This window comes from Sorex fumeus, unplaced genomic scaffold (genome assembly GCF_029834395.1).
Source record: "Sorex fumeus unplaced genomic scaffold, SorFum_2.1 ptg000008l, whole genome shotgun sequence".
Lineage (NCBI taxonomy): Eukaryota > Metazoa > Chordata > Mammalia > Eulipotyphla > Soricidae > Sorex > Sorex fumeus.
The window spans coordinates 82,759,046-82,780,086 of record NW_026606065.1 but is presented as its reverse complement, the minus strand read 5'-3'; the positions used below and the strand labels follow the sequence as shown (position 1 = coordinate 82,780,086).

The window sequence follows — 21,041 nt, the reverse complement described above, 5'->3', positions numbered from 1 at the left end:
ATGCTGCTGGGACAATTCATTACACGGACCAGAACCACAACTGCATACTTGGAACCACATACTTGTTTGCATAACTGTACTTGGAAAAAAAAATTTTTTTTAAGCCATCAAACTGAAGTACAGGAACAACAAATTTCAGGGCTGGAGAAGTAATACATTTGGGGATGGGTAGGGCACTTGCTTTGCACTTCCTTTGCATAGGGCCAACCTGAGTTTGATCTCTGGCACCACATCTGGTCCCTGTACCCCTGCCTGGAAGGATCCCTGAGCACACAGCCAGGAGTTAAGACCTGAGCACTGCCAGATTTGCATCACCCAGGCCTCAAAAAACAATTTATTTTCTTCAAGTTTTCTACACTGATTTTCCCTTCATTTAGGCCAGTCATTTCTAAATGAAAAATGAGTTGGGGGTTGGAAAATCCTGTAAAATGAAAGATCTTGCCTTGTTTTCTATTCCAACTCAAGCAGATTTGTTCAAGATTTCCCTCTTTCTGAGTTCCAGAGGACTGCATCATCATTTAATGTTTGTTTCCCCCACTAGATTGTCATCTCTGTGGGGATGCTGACTTCTAAAATTTTTTTTTTATTGAATCACAGTGAGATACATAGTTACCAATTTGTTCATGATTGGGTTTCAGTCATATAGTGTTCCAATACCCAGTATACATTTCCCACCACAAATAATCCCAGTTTCCCTACCATCCCTACCCGACACTTTGGCAGTCACTTTCTTCTCTTCCCCACCTCTCTCCTCCGCCCTCCCCCCCCACCCCCCAATTTGGGAATTATGGTTTGCGGTACAGATACTGAAAGGTTATCATGTATATCCTTTTGCTTACTCAGTTCTTGTCTATAGTGATCATTTCTAACTTTTATTATCATACTAGTCCCTTCTCTACCCTAACTGCCCTAACCCCTAACACACTTGTGGCAAGCAGTAACTATCTTTTCACCCACTGTGTATCTAGCACTTACAACGTATTGAAGTAATTATTATATAAATAAGCTAAAAATTCATATTAGATGTATGTATCTGAGGGATGTAGAATGAGATAAAGCAGCCAAAGGGGGAAAAATCAAGTTAAGTCGAAGACATAATAATCAAACCTGGATTAAATCTTAGCCCAGGGTGGTAGTGCAGAGGGCTGGTGAGCACGCTGGGATGCTGCAGCCCCAAGTTTGACCCCCCAGCACTGCTCAGTATGATCTGGTTGGTCCCCGGTACTGCCAGGGCCCAACAGCACCAAAGCACCGTGTCCAAGCACCAAAATGTTAACAGCGGGGCCCGGCTAAGTATTCACCTGGAATGATCCCTGGTCTCCCTGAGTACTGCATGGGAGCACTTTCTTCACCAAGAAAAAAACAAATTTAGTCGTCTTATTTGTCCTGAAAAACAGGGACAAATAAAACAGACTAAATTAAATGTTTTTGCTGCAAGGATCATGGAAAAGGAAATGCTGGAAGGCCATTTATAACAGGATAGGACCATTTTAAAGGTACTATTCTTAAAAAGTCCTGGGAGGGCTAACTTGTTACTATAGAAACATGAGGATTAATGTCAATGTGCCTTTAAATTACCTGTTCCTCTTCTTCATGTGTGTGGAGAGGGGGTGCTGGGGACTGAGCCCGGGCTCTGTGGTCTAGTCACATCCCTTGCCTGTTTCTGGTCCTCTCCCTTCTTCTTCTTCTTCTTCTTTTTTTTTTTTTTTGCTTTTTGGGTCACACCCGACGATGCTCAGGGGTTACTCCTGGCTCTGCACTCAGGCATTACTCCTGGCGGTTCTTGGGGGAACCATATAGGATGCTGGGAATCGAATCTGGGTTGGTCGCGTGCAAGGCAAACACCCTACCTGCTGTGTTATAGCTCCAGCCCCTGGTCCTCTCCCAAGTCCTTCCCAAACACTTGCCTGACAGGTGCTCCTCAACCTTCAGGCTTCCACCACCACTACCCCACAAAAATGGGATCACCTACTGTACTGAGTCTGCCCCACACGTGCAGAGCACGCACTCTCTTCATTTCATTCTCAACACTTCGGCAAGACTTTAATTACCGCTAGGTAGCAATAACAACGGAAAGGTTGAACAGACAAAAGCAGAGTGACACCTGGTATGGAATGCTGGCTGCTTTATGCAAGAGCAGAGAGGTTATGCAATACATATGAAAACAAAACTGAAATTTGGCTCTGTTAATGTAAAGGCAAGTGTTAGTGAACTCAGTATTTATTAAACAGGAGCATTACTCTGTTAGATTAAATTGTCTCATCGTCGCGTGAAAAATGAAACCTGTGGGTGGGACTGGTGATGGAATATTGAATATCACAAATCATCATAAACAACTTTATTGAAAAATAAAATTAAATTAAAAAAAGAAAAATGCGACCTCTAAAAACACATCAGCATAGGACCCATCATCTTAGTAATTTATTGATGTTTCTGAACAAGAATCCCCTTTACACATGTATGTGACCTTTCCCATACTAAAATAATTTACCTTTTGACGCCTTTTCTCTTTCCTTTTGTCCTCTGTATCCTGTAGCATTTTTTCTTTCCAGAGGTCAAAGAAATAGGAAGGATCAGTATAGAACTTCAGCCCATCCTTTTTATCATCTCTATAAGCAACAGACCACAAGTTAGGAGAGAAAAGAGAGACTGTTAGATGCTGTTATATAGACATGATGTTAATTTAACTCCTGAGAATATAAAATGTATATGTATATATAAAATATACAGGAGGCACTTAAAGTACTTGAGATACCTGTGACATTCTTGCTTATTTTATAAGGTGCATATATGGGCAGAACATAGAACAATTAGGGAAGATGACTCTGTATATTCAGATCTGCATGGAGATGGATATATAGTTTTTCACCTCTCCTCTGGAACTTCAGTATTATTAGATTAAAAATTAGCAAGCAACTCAGTACAACAGCTAAGATATGGAATCAACTTAGGTGTCAGATGACAGGTGAATGGATAATGACGATGTGGCATACAGAAACAAGGGAATGCAGCTGCAACCTGGTTGGAAATGGAAGATATCACGTTGAATGAAGACAGAAGAAGAAAAGCAAACACAAGACGATCTCACTTATCTGTTGTATATAAAATACTGAATGAAGAAGTGTACTACAGTAAAAAGAGACATGCTTAGATTACTCTTGAACCCAGCGTTTAGAAAGGGTAAAGACAGAGAAGGAAATAAATCAAAGGGGAAGAAGAGAATAGGAAGTAATGGGTGAAATGGCATAAGTGCTTCAGTTACACTGATGATGTGAGTGAGTGATATAGCCATACATCCAACAAAATGGAAAATATGAGATCTAAGCTACAAGCACTGAATATTGGTAAAGTGCCTGTCAAGTTGACAGGGGGGAAAGGAGTGGGGATTGGGGTGGGGAGGGAATATGTGAACACTGGTGGGAGGAAGTTGACACTGGTGGAGGGATTGGTATTGAAAGACTATATGCCTCAAACTCAACAAGAGAGGAGGAGGAGGAGAAGGAAGAGGAGGAGGAGGAGAAGGAAGAGGAGGAGGAGGAGGTAGGAGGAAGAAGGAAGGAGGAAGAAGGAGGAGGAGAAGGAGCAGGAGGAGATGGAGCAGGAGGAGAAGAGAAGGAGGAGAAGAGAAAGAGGAGGAGGAGGAGGAGAAGGAGGAGGAGGAGGAGGAGGAGGAGGAGGAGAAGAAGAAGAAGAAGAAGAAGAAGAAGAAGAAGAAGAAGAAGAAGAAGAAGAAGAAGAAGAAGACGAGGAGGAGGAGGAGGAGGAGGAAGAGGAAGGAGAAGGAGGCGGAGGAAGAGAAGAAGAGGAGGAGGAGGAGAAGGAGAAGAAAGAGAAGAAAAGAGGAGAAGAAGGAGAAGAAAGGAGGAGGATGAGGAGGAGAAGAAGATAAAGAAGAAGAAAAAGAAGAAGAGAGGAGGAGGAGGAGAAGGAGAAGAAGAAGAAGGAGGAGGAGGAGGAGAAGAAAGGAGGAGGAGAAGAAGATGAAGAAGTAGAAAAAGAAGAAGAAGAAGAAGAGAGGAGGAGAAGGAGAAGAAGAAGAAGGAGGAGGAGAAGAAAGAAGGAGGAGGAGGAGGAGAAGGAGAAGAAGAAGATGATGAAGAAGAAGAAAAAGAAGAAGAAGAGAGGAGGAGGAGAAGGAGAAGAAGAAGGAGGAGGAGGAGAAGAAAGGAGGAGGAGGAGGAAGAGAAGAAGGAGAAGAAGAAGAAGAAGAAGCAGGAGAAGAAAGGAGGAGGAGGAGGAGGAGAGGGGAGGAGGAGGAGGAGAGGGGAGGAGGAGAAGGAGAAGGAGAGAAGGAGAAGGAGAAGGAGAAGGAGAAGGAGAAGGAGAAGAAGAAGAAGGAGAAGGAGAAGGAGAAGGAGAAGGAGAAGGAGAAGGAGAAGGAGAAGAAGAAGGAGAAGGAGAAGAAGTAGGAGTGTCTACCATAAAGCCATAGAGGCAGTCTGGGGAATGAGGAGTGGGAGGGAGGGAAACTGGGGTCACTGGGTGGTGAAAATGGACACTGACAAATAGATTATTGTATGACTGAAACCAGATCATGAACAGCTTTGCAACTGTGTATCTCATGGTGACTCAATAAAAAATTAAATAAAATGCAACTACCACAGTTCTTCAATTGAAAATTTTTTTCTCTTAAAATAACAAAGACCCTGGTTCTCTTTTCTTATTTGAGTTTCCCCAAATATTGATAAATTCAACTAGGAGGGAAGCAGAGTGTCCATGGAATGGAAGATGACAGGGGAAAGCTGTGAACCATAGCACTAAGTGGCCATGTAGCTGGGTGTGGGCGCTTGGGCTTGGCCCTGCAGCTTCACCCTGTGGCTGCAGATGGACTCCTGTCTGGCCACTGTTTTGAAAATTCTGGAAAGAAACCATTGTTCAGAGCCAGAATCAGCAGGCCCCAAAGGGTGGTTTCTGCTGACCCAGGCCCCTTATTGGTCACCTTGCTTTCTTTGGTGACCAGAGCTCAGTACCAACCCTCTCGGCAGGGTGTTCATCCCATTTTCTATATGTGGGGCAGCATGTTCTCACCTTCACACTGGCACAGAACAGGCCAAAGTGCCCGGCAGAAAACGAACACAATTTCCTCACTTTCCAAGGGCTTGGGACCTGGGGTCCAATCTCCCCAGTTAGCAATCATGGAAAACCAGAGCTTTGGAAGTTTAATTTCCTTGAACCAATGACTCACTGTGAATAATACACTCTCCCTCAACCTACTCTGGCTCTGGTTGCAATAGGGCTCAGCACGCAGTAAGGAGCAAATCTTTGAGCTCATAACAGGCATAAAACAAAGTAGGTTCACTTGTCTATAACCATTTCTTTATCTGTTTTGAAGCCACACTTGGTGGTGCTCGGGGCTTATTCCTGGATCTGCCTTCAGGGATCGCTCCTGGTGGGTTCACGGAACCATATATGGAGTGCCAGGGATTGAATCCTGATTGGCCATGTACAAGTGCCCTGCCCACTGTACAATCTCTCTGGCTCCAAACACTTCATTTTCAAGTGCTGCTATGATTACTATGGTACCCAGAAAGTTCAAGCTTTTATACGCTTATCATAAAACCAATATTGATCAAGGAGCATAACTCCAAAAGCGACATGTAAATCAATGGTCAAGTTTAAAATGATTGTGAAACAGAGTTAACCACTCTATTTAGTAGTGTCTTAACCAGTATCTGGGCACTGGATGAGCTTAGGGGCGAGTGCATGTCTTGGCATATGTGAAGCCCAGAGTTTGATCTCAGCACTGCAGGAAGAAAAAAAAAAGCAAACCTATTGAACAAAAGCAAACCTGTCAGTAAAACATTAGACGAGATAAATTCACATATATCACTGATTTTTCAATGATAAAACCTACAGAAGAATAAAACTGCACCACAGGAAAACACGGCCTTTCCCAACAGCTTCCACAAGCTCTGTAACATTTCCTCAGAGAAACTCTGTGTCAGTACTGACAGAAGGGCTGGAGTCTGGACTGTGGCCGGCCAGCATGTAGCCACTGAGGTAGTGTTCAAGTCTCTACTTCTGGACCTTTTGAAGGAAAAGGAGTTCTAAGAACCAATGGACCACAAGGGCTGTGGCAGAAGGAAGGACTCACTGGACTCTACAAGGTCTCTGCAGGTGCTTCAGGGCAGGGGCGACCCAGCAGTGAGGAGTAGCTCCAGCAACGCTCACTGATCTCCCAAAGGAGAATTAAGCCCAGAGGGATGGGCAAGGCAGGAAGGAGGGCAGGACATCCAATGAAGGGCAGTGAGGAAGTGTATGAAACAGGGAGATGTGGGGGAAAGTGAACAAACGGGAAAAAATAGTGATAAAAGAAATCTTTTCTAAAAAGTGTGGGTTTTTTTTTTTTCACTTCTTAATGTTCATTTTGGGCAGCATTTATTTTTCATTCGTTTTCTTGGAAATTTGGTCCTGACAATGTGTCCTAGCACGTTACAATAACAGAAAGCTGTTAAGGCTACAGAGTATAGAATATTCACTTCCAGAAACCTCTCACACTGCAGGATAATTTTTCTGAATTATATAACAAGTGTCTCTGCAGTGCTGAAATGCTGTTATTTCCCTGCATTATAAATGAATTATGTGGTTTCTTTAGAAACTGACTTTGAATAAGAATAACATAACCACATACAAAGTTGCTCTGCAGTATGTCCATATCTACTCAAAATATCAGGTTAAAGTTGACATTAGTACTCAAACTCCTCTTGGTAACTTTATATGTTGACACAGACATATGGAAATGCTAAGAATCTTGTACCAATACCAACTTCACTGGATATGCACTTAACACTTTCAGTGTCTAAAGAACATGCTTCCACAGGCTCTGACGACCTCTCCCTCCCCTGTGTACTGACAAGGTCCAGGGATGGATGGAATCTTACCTGTATGGGGTAAGAATATTCAGAGGAGGCGGTTTGTCGCTCTGGTTGTAAATGTCAGCCACAGGGTTGGGAATGCTGTTCTTTGAAACCACCTGCTGGTCTTGGACTGTGGAACTTTTGAAAGCTTTTTTCATGTTGATATCCTGTAGTGACACTTTAGAGAAAAGTCCCCCAAATTGAATTATTTGGAAGTATTTTTTAACTGTTTAGAAATAAGTATAATTTAACTCACAATCATAAATCTCTCCTAGAATAACCAAATAAAGTCTGATTACACATTTAAAACCATGCTTACAGAACTTAACCATTCACTTTGAGCCATGCTTAAAGTGCATGGGTCTCATGAATAATAGGAATTTCTATAAAATTAAGTCAAATCATCTTTCTAGTGTCCAGACTATTTCATCAACATAATATTAGAATACCCCTAGCATTTCTCAGAAATTATATATAAATACGGTTATGAGTATAAACAGCATGTATGACCATAAAGATTTGGTACTCTAGGAAAAAAAAGTCAAAAACAAATCAAATAGCTAATAACAGTTTAATTATATGCAGGAAATAGTTCTGCAAAAAAAAATTACATAAAAGATCCATTAAGTTTTTCTGGTAATAACATTACATAAAGATCGCAAAGTTGAGCCGGAGCAATAGTACAGTGTGTACATCATTTGTCTTGCCCAAGGATGACCCTGGTTTGATCACCAGCATCTGCCAGGAGTAATTCTTGAGTGTAGAGCCAAGAGTAAACCCTGAGCATTGCTGGGTGTGGCCCCAAAAGCAAAAAAAAAAAAACCCAAAAACAAAAAACAATAGACAAAACACCCAAAGATGGCAGATGACAAAGCTTTTCTCTCTATATATCATTTTAGAAATTAATTAGCAAGATACAAAACTATACTAAGAAAGAAGAAAACCAGGGCTGATTATACTTATTTCTATTTGTATAACACTTTAAATTCCATATACTAACTTACCCAACTTTTCCACAAACTTTCTAAAGTGAGAAATCTGCTCCACTAATTGACTTGACCAAGTAAGCTGAGAGCTGGGGCATGAGCTTTCCAAGAATACCCAGAAAAAAAAAGGGTGGGATACAGAACCCAGATTTTCTCTCTAAGGGTTTTTCTTCTACAACACCCATGTCAAGGAAGGTAGTAAGATGAGATGTATTTTTAAATGACAGCCACATTTTACAATTATATATTTTTAAAATGTAATTCTTTAAAAAGCTGAATGTTTACTTTTTAAAAACTTGTATGACTATTAAATGGGCTGAAGCGATAGCACAGTGTGTAGGGCATTTGCCTTGCACGCAGCCAACATGGCCGACCCGAGTTCAATTCTTCCACCCCTCTCGGAGAGCCCGGCAAGCTACCGAGAGTATCTCGCCCGCATGGTAAAGCCTGGCAAGTTACCCATGGCGTATACGATATGCCAAACACAGTAACAAGTCTCACAATGTTACTGGGCCCGCTCAAGCAAACTGATGAACAGGAGGACAGTGACAGTGACAGTGACTATTAAAGATCTAGTACAAAAATATGATGCTACCATCATTTTAGTGCAATGAAAAATAGTAACTATAGTAATAGTAGTAGTAACTAACATTACACAAAGGTAAAAATAATTTTCAACCTGAGTAGGTTTTCTCAAAGATCTACCAATCTTCTTTCCAGATTTCCTCCCCTCCCAGTAATAATATTTAATTCAAAAGCTAAAGAATAAGAGACATTTTTTTCAAAAAGGAATTTAGTTTTAATTCTGTTGAAATCGACACAATTTCAGAATATAACACCAAAATGAACTAGTGTTTTTGCACAGAATTTCTCAATATTGTGGTTATTTTAAAGCCCTGAAACCTAATGGACTTTGGTACATGCCAATTTGGAAAAAGCTAAATCAACACCGTCATCACAATTATTTCCAGGTATCACCCAAAGATGATGAGCAGGTGAAGACCTCACCATTGCTTCTCACATGCAAACTCTTCTTGGAGCTGAACTGCATCTTTGAAATGCTTTGGTTTGTTTTTAGATAATGGTATATTTAAAATAACTCAATAAGCTCAATTAGGACTTCTAAGATTAAGTGCATTTCAAAGAGTCCTTTTAAAAAGCAAATACTCTAATTCTTTTAAAGAAGAATATGGCATATGAGACAGAGGAGTCACAAATCTTTACATCACTAATTAACCCAATGCTGTAGGTTCCCCTTCACCCAACTATTCTTCCAGGGAGAAAGATAAAATATCTGTATACTACCCCAAGGAAAAAAGCAGTAATTAACGGCAATTAATTACTACCCTCTTGTCAACATTACTTCTAGCTCATTGCTTTCATGCAACACAATTACCTACCCTCTTCCACCGTTGAATCCAGCTGGGTAACTTTGACAGCAAGGCGATCAATTCTGTCTTGAAGAGAATTTGCTCTGATGTAGAAGTTGTTAGCCTCATTAAACAACTCACCAAATATGTCTTCGGCATGTTTGCCTAGAGAAGAAAATGAATGGAGAGAGCCATCTGCTCAGAACTGCTGAAGCAGCCCCTGCACCCGCACCCGCGCCTATTACTGTCAACACGTGGAGTTTTGTGCAAATCACTGTCAAAACAACGTGTCACAGTCAGAGGCCTGTGGAATTTTTGAAAATTTATTAGGGATATTCACATGTATCTGGAATTGACCTGAGGCGAGAGAATTTTAAAATACTCTAGCATGAAATTTTTATATAATTGCTTGCTTCGAGAACTATCAAGCAAGCTGTTCACCCTCACGTTAACTGCAGAGAAATCTGACGCCCACTTCGCAAGTTTTATGCAGAGACAGAATCTCAGGACTTGGGTTTTTTTTTTTCATTTGCTTCCCTAGATAACTCTGTTTGTATATTTGCTTCTACATTTAGAATTTTACCTCGTTTAAAATCAGAAACATTAGACTCTGTACTGTGCCTCACACTTCCTAGTGGCACATGCTCCTCTGATTTGTGTCTTGAAATCTAGGAAGACAGCGGTCACTTTGGAGCTCTCTGAAAATCAATGTTTCAAATGTTCCATTAACTTTTCTGTATGGATGATTCTCCTTTTTTGTAAGCATGTCTGAGACAGAGACTCTACTTTTCTTAACCTGTAATTAATATTTCTGAAAATGCAATAAGATAGGAACTGCTATCTGTTGCTTCCACTGATTTTCCAAATCCTAATACCACTGAGTTATTCATTCAACAAACATTTATAACTGCCTGCTCTGAGGATGTATCTTATCTTCTGTGACAGAAATGCCACTGGGGGGAGGAGAAAGGTACTGGGGAAAAACTGGGCTCACATCCAGCTTTAATCACAGCTTACTTCTTGTCTGTGCTCAGGGATCACTCCTGGTGGTGCTCAGAGTACAATATGCAATTTTTAGAGATCAAACCAAGATCAGTTTTGTGCTTTGCAAAAGCAGCTTAACCCCTGGATTTTCTCTCATCTTACAAATACTACTGAAAAAACTCATACTTTAAAGGGTTGAAGAGATTGTATAGCAGGTATGGAACTTGCCTTGCATGCAGCTGACCCAAGGTTCAATCACCAGCACCCTACTTTACCTTCTGCTATCTAACTATATCCCTCTTATTATTCATTTTTATATAAAGAGAGCTTTTATTTTGTGTTCAGTTCTTTATCAATGAATTCTCCAAATATTTTCTCCCAGTTTTTGTTTTTTTCCCCCTCTGATTTTCTTTCTTTTTGGGTCATACCCGGTGAAGCACAGGGGTCACTCCTGGCTCTACACTCAGGAATTACCTCTGGTTGTGCTCAAGGGATCATATGGGATGCTGGGAATTAAACCCGTGTCAAGCCACGTGCAAGGCAAACGCCCTACCCGCTGTGCTATCACTCCAGCCTCGTCCCTCTTATTTTCTGAATAGTATCATTTTCAGAGCAGAAGACTTAATTTTAAAGTCCAGTTCATCATTTAGCATTGTTATAGCATTGGCATTGTATTTGAAAGGCCATAGCTATATTAACGATCATCTAGATTTTCACTGTTATTTTTCTTGGCATCTCAGAGTTTTGTTTAGGTCTGTGATCCATCTTAAGTTAATTTTTGTGAAGGATTTTAATATCTGACACAACTTCTTTTTATCTGCACAATTCCTACCCCCCCCCCCCCCCCAATTTACTATTTAAGTGAGAGAAGAGCCACAACCTTCCACAGGAAGAAAATGTCCTTGAAGCAAGAATCACAATCATGTTTTCAGCACTTCACAGTTTACAGAGTGTTCTCATACTCGCTTTCAGCACTTTGTGCTCTAATCTTCAAGACTCTCAACTCCGTGACAGACAGGACCATGTATAACCTTCAGTGTTATGGCCCAGCCCTGGACAGTGCCTCCCATTCCTTGTCTGTGCAACTCAGTGAATGAACCTCTGAAGTAGCCGAGTTACTGCTCTCATTTTCCAAATGACTAAATTGAGCATCTGAAAGGTGATGGCCTAAATATCATAGTCGCACTGTCGCACTGTCCTCCCATTGTTCATCAATTTGCTTGGGCTTTGCCATGCGGGTGAGATACTCATGGTAGCTTGCCGGGCTCTCCAAGAGGGGCGAAGGAATTGAACCCGGCTTGGCTGGGCCAGCCACACGCAAGGCAAACACCCAACCACTGTGCTATCGTTCCAGCCCAAATATCATAGTAAGTGGCAGAAATGAGATAAAACAAAATCTTGGTAGTCCAACTTCTAAATATCTTCTTTTATCACATTTTTCTCCCTGAACTTCCTTTGATAGAATTAGCAATTTCAATGAATTATTTCAGGCCATAAGATACTTGATAATTTCTTATTTACTTAATAAAACAAACTAAAATATTTTGCTGCTTAAACTGCTATTCTATAATACTAGATTATCATTTCTTATGAATTTTAATTAGTATAATCTCAAAAATTAGTATATTCGCCAACTAAAATTTAATATGATTAAAATTAGTATGAATTAAAAATTAGTATAATCTCATCAGTTTTAATGGATGTAATTGTCTTCATGTGAGGAATTTTCTTTTAGAAAATATGAACAATAAAGAAATGATAATATCTACCTTCCTCTTATCAAAAGAGGGAAACCCAGACTACTGATTTCAGGTGGGGAATAAACTATTTTTCTTAAAGTCCAGGAACTATAGTATGGTCCTCTGCAGTCATTTAATATTCTACCAACAGTTCCCACTAACATGTTGTTTAAGAGTCCACATACGTACACACATACACACAGTCTATGCAAATCTGAAGTATTTTAAACAACTGGGTGTTGCACTCAGAATTAGTGTTTTTATTGCCTTATATATTCTTCTCTGCATGTCAGACCTGTGCATATAATTAGCTAGTGAAAATCTCCCAGTTGATGTCTTACAAGAATTCCAAGTTCTACATAATATCTAATACAACTTCATTTTCATGTTAATTCAAACCTGCATTCCTTTGGTGAAGGACTTCAATCACTCAACATAAAGTCCAGTGAGAAATGGACATGACAGATGATGCCTGCAGAGAGCCTCCCTGGACAGCCTGCTGTACACCAATCTTGTAGCTTCTATTCCTGTCTCCTCCCTAGTTCAGATCTTCCTTTTTTCTCCACTGAATTCCATCAACATGAGCTTTTTTTTCCTTCTTTCAGACTCCTCACCCTCAAATCCATTCATTGCCACTGCAGCCAAGGGGTCTTTCTAAAGACCAACAACACTGTCCTTCCTATTTAAATTCTTTTGTTCTCCTATTATTTCGAGATGAATATTTTTGGGGAGGTCATGACACCCGGCGATGCTCAGGGGTTACTCCTGGCTCTGCACTCAGAAATTACTCCTGGCGGTGCTCGGGAGACCATATGGGATGCTGGGAATAGAACTCAGGTTGGCCTCATTAAAGGCAAATGCCCTATCCGCTGTGCTATAGCTCCAGTCCCATTATCTCGAGAAGAATTTGATGTCTTTCAGTAGGATACAGAAGGTCCTGTGTGCCTCACTGCTGCCCTTTTTGGGTGCACCGGTCAGAACAAACAACTTGTAATACTGATTTAGACCCATTCCTCTTTCTCAGTGATCCTGCAAAAATTTGCATTTTCTTTTTTAAAATTTTATTTTAGGCACCTTTGTTGACAATGCTGTTTATGGTAGACTTTCATGTACTAAATATTCTGGCAACCGAATGTAGACCATAGATCAAACACAATGGCCACTCAATGCCTCTATTGCAAACTACAACACCCAAAAGGAAAGAGAGAACAAAAGGAATGCTCTGCCACAGAGGTGGGGTGAGTGGGGAGTGGGAGGAATACTGGGATCGTTGGTGGTGAATAATGGGCACTGGTGCAGGGATGGGTACTTGATCATTGTATGACTGAAATGCAAGCATGAAAGTTTTTTTTTTTATGTAGGAGTACTGATATTTATTCAGCCACTGATTAGCTGATTGAATTGGTCATGAACTCCACCTTACTTTTTTTTTCATTTTTTATAATTTTATTTATTGAATCGCCGTGAGAGCAGTTACAAAGCTTTCAGGTTTAAGTCTCAGTCACACAATGAAACACCCGTACTTTCACCAGTGCCCATTCTCCACTTTATTTTAAAGTGCCCACTCCATTTAAAAGACGCCCCTTTGATGTTTTCAAGGCTATGAAGTTCCTGAGTTGTTGCTTATCCATGAAGCTCTTCATTGTTTCTTCAGCTCTAAAAGACAGTCTAGGTGGGTAGTGTATTAGTGAGGTTTTCATATCATTAGTCTTTAAATAACAAACCAAACCTCACCATTTTCTTCTGGTCTGTACTCTCACATGATAAATCTGCAATGAGTTTTAAAACTCCAAGCACTGCACAACTCCAAGAACTTCTCAGCTTTGGTTTCTTTAGTGATGCTTCATCAAAACTGCCTTCCTCTTGCTTGGAAACTCTAATGATTCTTAGGCTAAAGTCATCTCATAGTTCTCTATTGTAGCGTCCATTTATTTTGAAACTACCCCTGCCACTCCCCATCTTCTACTGCTTTCTAGATGTTTTCTGCATCTCATCTTGGACCTCAGATGCTGTTACTCTGCTAAGGCTTTCCATTGAGATTTTTATTTCACCTACCAAACTCGTTAGCTCTGTCACTTCTGATTGTAGTTTTCTCATTTATAACCTCATTTTTTTGTACCTTACAAAAAAGTTTCTTTGAATTCAATGAACATCTTCAACACATTATCACCAAAGTCCTTTATTGGGAGATTATAGACCTGGTTAGTAATGGTTAATTCTTATGGGCTACTATCTTTGCTCATGAAGATTTATGGGGTTCTATAGTGCTTCCCCACTGTGTCTCTTGCTGTCTAGGAAAAAGTCTTTCTGATTTACCACTCAAACCCCTTATCCCCTTCAGGGCATTCTCCGAGGAATCCAGAGGAGTGCTGCTTTCTTCCTCTATGCCAAAGATAGAAACACCAATTTGCTGTTAGGAACCAGTTGTTTGGAGTTTCATAAGAGGGTTCTAGAATGACTTTGAATATCTGTCATTGTTCCTGCTTCTCCTCTAGCTGTAATTTAGGGTTCTACAATTTCCTTCTACCATGGCTATCTTTGTGAATTATGCGGGAATAGGTGATAGGAGCTAGGGTTAAGTTACTTTTAGCATGATGTGGTTGGGGAAGCAAGCAACTTCAGAGTCTGTGAATTCACTGCAAGAGTAAAATGTATCTTCCCCAAGAGACATGGAGGGAACTGAGCTTCTGAGAAACTTGAAGAAACAATGCTGTTGTTCTGGGGGTGGAAGGCTGCCAATGGCAATCTCTTCTGCTGAACTAGCAGTGAACCTAGGCTGGGGTATGTTTTTGACCTTGGAGTGGGGTTTACTTTGAACTTTTCAAATTTCTTCCATTTTTTAAAAAATCTCATTGAGAAGAAATTTAGAAACTGGGCCGGAGTGATAGTACAATGGGTAGGGCATTTGCCTTGCATGCAGCAGACCCAAGTTCAGTCTCCGGCATCCCGTATGATCCTCCAAACACCATAAGGAGTAATTCCTGAGTACAGAGCAAGAGTAACCCCTGAGCACTGCTGGGTGTGACCCAAAAAGAAAAAAAAAGAGATCATTTAACAAGTGCTTATAAGGTCCTATGTGATCTATTTTCAGTTATCCATTGGTCTTTCCACCTTTACATTTTCCCTCATATCTTCCATTTCTAAAACACTCCAACTACACTCATTCCTTGCTGTTTCTCAAACATGTCAATCATACCTATTTTCTCTTGGGCTTCTTCCTTTCCTATTCCTTCTACCTGGACCCAGAGAGTCACATGGTTTGTTTCTGAGCTTCATTCAATTCTCTCCCCAAATATCACTTCCTACACGAATCTGCTTAGCACTCAGTACGATGTAATAAATTAGATGCGTGTGCTTATTAATCTTGTTTCTTGATTGTCTTCTTCCATTAAAATGGCAATCCAAGAGGATAAGAAAATTGTCTCGGTTCTGTGCACTGCTGTATCAATCTCCTAGATCTGGGGCATGCCTGAATTAAATTTCTGGATACAAAAACAACCCACAGAATGGAAAAAAATTATTTACCTAATAAACAACCTAAAATCAACTGATCAGGAAGAAGGGTGGTAAATCAAATGGCTGGAACACATGCCTGGCATGCATAAGGTCCCAAATCTGATCCCCAGTTCCACATGGCCCCCAAGCACCATTGGGCCTGAGCCACCACATCGTCAGCCAAGTATTGGACCCGCAGGCCTATATAATCATGTGTGCATCACAGAAAGGGCCCCGGGGACCCTTGAGCACTACTTGGAAGAAACTCTTCTCTCCCCTACTACTAAAAAAAAATCAGTTTTTCAGAACACAGACTGGACTCTGCAATATTAGTGTTTTTCTCTGTGTTCCCATAAAGCTTTAAGCATATCTCAATTTCAGAAATTAGAAAATTCTAGTTTTTTTCCCTCCAAGATTTATTGAATCACTGTGAGAAACACCCTTACAAAACTGTTCATGATAAGGTTTCAGTCATATAGTGTTCCAATATCCAATCCTCCACCAGTCCAACAGTATACATTTCCCAGCACCAGCGTCCCCCACCAGCCTGCCTCTACAGCGGCCTCTCTCTCTGCCTTTCTGTCTGTCTCTCCCTCTCTCTCTCGTGGTATGCAATAGATACTGAAATGTTTGATACTGAAAGATTGTGCATATCCCTTTAACTACTTTTAACACTCAGTTCTTGTCCAGCATGAATATTTCCAACTATTATTGTCATTCTGGTCCCTTCTCTTTCTTACCTGCCCTCCGCCCCCCACACACTTGTGGTCAATTCCAATCATTAATCAGTCCCCAAAGCCCTTGTTTTCCCTGGCCTATTTTTTCCTCTCCTTCTGAACTCATTTCACTCAGCATGATACTCTCCATATCCACCATTTATAGGCAAATTTTATGATTTCATTTTTCCTAACAGCTGTGTAGTATTCCATTGTGTAGATGCACCACAGTTTCTGTATCCATTCATCTGTTCTCAGGCACTCAGGTTGTTTCCATTTCTGTCTATGGTGAACCGTGCTGCAATGAACATAGGAGTGCAGGTGCTGTTTCTGCTGTGTGTTTTGGGGTCCCCAGGATAAATTCTGAGAAGTGGTATTTCTGGGTCAAATGAAAGCTCAATTTCTAGTTTTTTGAAGAATGTCCATGTTGTTTTCTAAAAAGGCTGAATCAGTTGGCATTCCCACCAACAGTGAAGGAGAGTTCCCTTTTACCCCATGTCCGAGCAAGCACTGCTTGTTCTTATTCTTTTGAATGCGTGCCAATCTCTGTGGTGTAAGATGATATCTCATTGTTGATTTAATTTGCATCTCCCTGATGATTAGTGATGTAGGACATTTTTTATGTGCCTTTTGGCTATTTGAATCTCTTCTTTGAGGAAGTTTCTGTTCATGTCTTCTCTCCATTTTTTGATGAGGTTCAATGGTTTCTTCGTAAAGTTTTACCAGTGTCTTATATAACTTTGATATTAACTCTTTGTTAGATGGGTATTAGGTAAATAATTTTTTTCCATTCTGTGGGTTGTTTTTGTATCTTACACAGTTTCTTTTGAGGTGCAGAAGCTTCTTAGTTTACTGTAATCCCACTTGTTTATATTTGCTTCCACTTACTTGATCAGTGGTGTTTCATCTTTGAAGATACCTTTAGCTTTAATATTATGGAAGGTTTTGTATACATTTTCATCCATGTACCTTACAGATTCAAGTCTGATGTTGAGGTCTTTAATCCATTTTGATCTGACTTTTGTGCATGGCATTAGATGTCTGAGTCCAATTTTTTGTATGCAGCTGTCCAGTTTTCCTAGAAACACTTGTTAGAAGGCCTTCTTTACTCCACTTCACATTTCTTATTCCCTTATCAAAGATTAAATGATCATATGTTTGAGTGTGTGTCAGGAAATTCAACTCTGATACACAACAGATATTCAATTCTGGTCTGCAGGTCTGTCTTTATTCCAATACCATTCTTGTTTAATTACTACTGCTTTGTAGTACAGTTGGGGAAGGTGATGCCACTCATCTTTTTTCCAATAATTGCTTTAGATATTCATGAGGGTTTATTTTTCCATATGAATTTCAGGAGTGTTTGATCAATATCTTTGAAAATGTCACAGGTACCTTATAGGGACCACATTGAATCAAAGATTGGGAGGTGCTTTTTTGGGGAATTCTTTGGGTAGTACTGCCATTTTGACAATGTTAATTCTCCCAATCCATGAGCAAGGAGAAATGTGCCTCCATTTTCTTATGTCCTCCTTTATTTTTGAAATAGTCTTTTGTAGTTTTCTTTGTACAGGTCCTTTACTTAGTTAAAATAATTCTGAGGTACTTGATTTTTTTAAAAAAATTTTTTATTAGTGAAACACCATGAGGTACAGTTGTAGACTTACAATTTTTTGTGCTTGGGTTTCAGTTATACAAGGTACTTGATTTTCTGAGACACAATTGTGAATAGGTTTGTTTTCTTAAATATCACATTCTTCTTTCATTATTTGCATATAGGCAAGCCATGGACTTTTGGGTACTGATTTTGTAACCTGCCACTTTACTATACAAATCTATTGTTTCTAGGAACTTTTAGGTAGAGCCTTTAGGGTTCTTAAGTATAGTATCATGTCCTCTGCAAACAATGAGAGATTGACTTCTTCCTTTCGTCTCTGGATGACCTTAATATCTTTTTCTTTCTTAACTGCTATGGTAAGTATTTCCAGTACTATATTGAATAGAAGTGGCGAGAGTGGGCAACCTTGTCTAGTTCCTGACCTTAGAGGGAAGGCTTTTGGTTTTTCCTCATTGAGAATAATGGCTTACTGTGTGCTTGTGGTGGGTGGCTTTGACTATACTAAGGAAAGGTTCCTTCAACTCCCATTTTGTTGAGTTTTCATTATGAATGGTGCGAGATCTTGTCAAATGCTTTCTCTGGATCTACTGATATGGACATATGGCTTTTATCTTTTCTTTTATTGATATGATGAATTATGTTGATTGACTTGCAAATGTTAAACCATCTTTGCATCCCTGAGATGAATTCCATTTGGTCATGGTCAGTCAGTCAGTCACGGTCCTCCCGTTGTTCATCGATTTACTCGAGTGGGCCCAGTAACGTCTCCATTGGAGACTTTATTGTTACTGTGTTTGGCATATCGAATACATCATACGGGTAGCTTGCCAGGCTCTGCCGTGCAGGCGAGATACTCTCAGTAGCTTGCCGGGCTCTCCGAGAGGGGCGGAGGAATCGAACTCGGGTCAGCCATGTTGGCTGCGTGCAAGGCAAACGCCCTACCGCTGTGCTATCTTTTTGATGAGTCATTGGATTCTATTTGCTAATATTTTATTGAGGATCTTTACATCTGTGTCCATTAAGGATATCAGCTTGTTATTTTCTGTTTTTGTGGTGTCTCTGTCTGCTTTTGCTACCAGGGTGATATGTGCCTCATAGAAACTGGAAGTATTTCTGTTTCTTCAATTTCTTCGAAAAAGCTTAAAAAGGACTGGCAACAGGTACTCTTTAAAGGTTTGGAAGAATTCACTAGTAAATACATCTGGATCTGAGCTTTTGTTTTTGTGAAGACTTGGTTAATGTTTCAATTTCCTTGATAGTGATAGGTCTATTCGGGTATTCCAAGTCTTCTTGGTTCAGGCTTGGGAAGATAGAGGAATCCAGGAATTTATCCATTTCTTCTAGGTTCTCTTGTTTCGTGGCATACAGACTCTCAAAGTAATCTTTGAAGATCTTTTGAATTTCTGTGGTTTCTGTTGTGATGTCCCCCTTTTCATTTCTGATTAGGTTTACTAGAGATCTCTTTCTCTGAGTCTTGCTAGTGGATAAAACTCTAGCCTTATATCTATGAACAAAAGATCTTTAAGGATGTGAGCTCTGCTGTATATCTCTGCATGGCCTGCACTAAGATAGTTCTTGGAGAGTATCTCTTGAATATGAAACATCTGATCCACATCAGTGCTTTTATGCTAACAATACACAATCAACAAATTCTGCCTGCTTAAGTAAACAGAGGAAATGCTATTCTAAGGAGATGAAACATGAGTCTCTGCCTTGGGATGTCTCAAAATCTTTACTATTCTATTATGCAATAGGAATCTGCAAGAGAAGCATACAGCAAACCACGTTTTCAAGCTGACTGAGCCTGGTAACACCTAATACTATCTTTTCAAATGCTATTTTATGAAGCTCATTTGGGAAAATGCCTGCCCATTCGGCTGGATGATCTGTTACAAACGCTTTATAGTCAAGTCTACCTTGGTACAAATACTTTATAGTCAAAATCAATTGTTGATTTTGAAAGCCTTGCTCAAAAGGTAAATCAACTAATTTTTGTTTTGCTACTTGACTACTTTATTATAAAAATTCCACTGCAATGCCAAAAATCCCATTCCTTCTCCTTCAGCTATGCAGATCTATAATTAATACAAATAATACATATCAGCAAGAATATAGGAGTATGCACCATGGCCTGCTACAAAAGTTACATCAATATTCTTAGAGCACAGCCACTACTACTGAGAAACTCACACTGCTAGATGTTATACAAACTAAAAAGGATAAATAACATGTGACCTCTAAATCAAATGCTTAATCCTATTTTTTAAAAAAAAACATGCCAATGAGGCTATACTTTCACTGAAAGTTCTCTATGTATTAAAAATAAACAGAAATTAAAGATGTATATACATTATCTTTTGCCAGCTACTGAATGTGGACAAGTGACTAAAGAGAAGAAAATGGAAGGAACTATATTTTCTGATGAACAAAAATAAAAGTGTTGCAATTACAGAATTCAGTTTTGCAAACAGCAACTTATCTGAATAGCTTGATTTTATTCATTTTTTCCTCCAACGGCAAGTCCATTAATAGCTAAGCTAAAATAACTCTGAACTGAATCTAAACCCAGTGAGATATGAACAATTTACTCATTTTTTACTGACAGAGAATCCACTTCTGGATTTATTAGAATCATTATGAATTTTTGTCCAAATACGTCAGGTCAAAAAGAGTGCCTACAAAAATGCCAAAGCATAAAAATTATGCATGGATTGCTGGAACGATAACACAGTGGGTAGGGCAGGGTAGGACATTTATTTGCCTTACATGTGGCAGACCTGGTCAGCCCAGGTTCGATTCCTCCACCTCTCTTGGAGAGCCCGGCAAGCTACCGAGAGTATCTCACCCGCACAGCAAAGCCTGGCAAGCTACCCGTGACGTATTCGATATGCCAAACACAGTAACAAGAAGTCTCAAAATGAAGACGTTACTGGGCCCGCTCGAGCAAACTGATGAACAATGGGAGGACAGTGTTTGACAGTGTGTTTGACTAAGAGAAACAAAAAAATGAATAAACCATTCATCTGAAAATTACAACTAATAAGTAACTGAAGAAATTATGAAATGGCAAAACCACCTTTCGGCAATGAACACAAAACATTTGGGGAAAGACTTGAGTAGTGTTAGGTGTGGCTCCAAAACAAACAGAACAAAACCATTATTGCACCCTTTTGTTTTTATTTTTGTTTTGGGACCATACCCGGTGGTACTCAGGGCTTACTTCTGGCTCTGTGCTCAGGGATCACATTTCTGCTAATGCTTGGAGGACCATATCTG

At 39.9% G+C, this 21,041-nt stretch overlaps 1 protein-coding gene across 2 annotated transcripts in view; it reads right to left on the bottom strand.

Annotated features, from left to right (window-relative positions):
• The window catches only part of WASF3 (WASP family member 3), a 147,624-nt gene that overhangs the window by 14,356 nt on the left and 112,227 nt on the right, over positions 1-21,041 (bottom strand). For both annotated transcript variants that reach the window (XM_056108899.1, XM_056108907.1), the window contains exons 4-6: positions 9,244-9,378; positions 6,882-7,035; positions 2,492-2,609 (exon numbers count right to left, since the gene is read on the bottom strand). In XM_056108899.1, the coding sequence (XP_055964874.1) occupies positions 2,492-2,609; positions 6,882-7,035; positions 9,244-9,378 (407 nt within the window). The remainder of the gene's footprint in view (positions 1-2,491; positions 2,610-6,881; positions 7,036-9,243; positions 9,379-21,041) is intronic.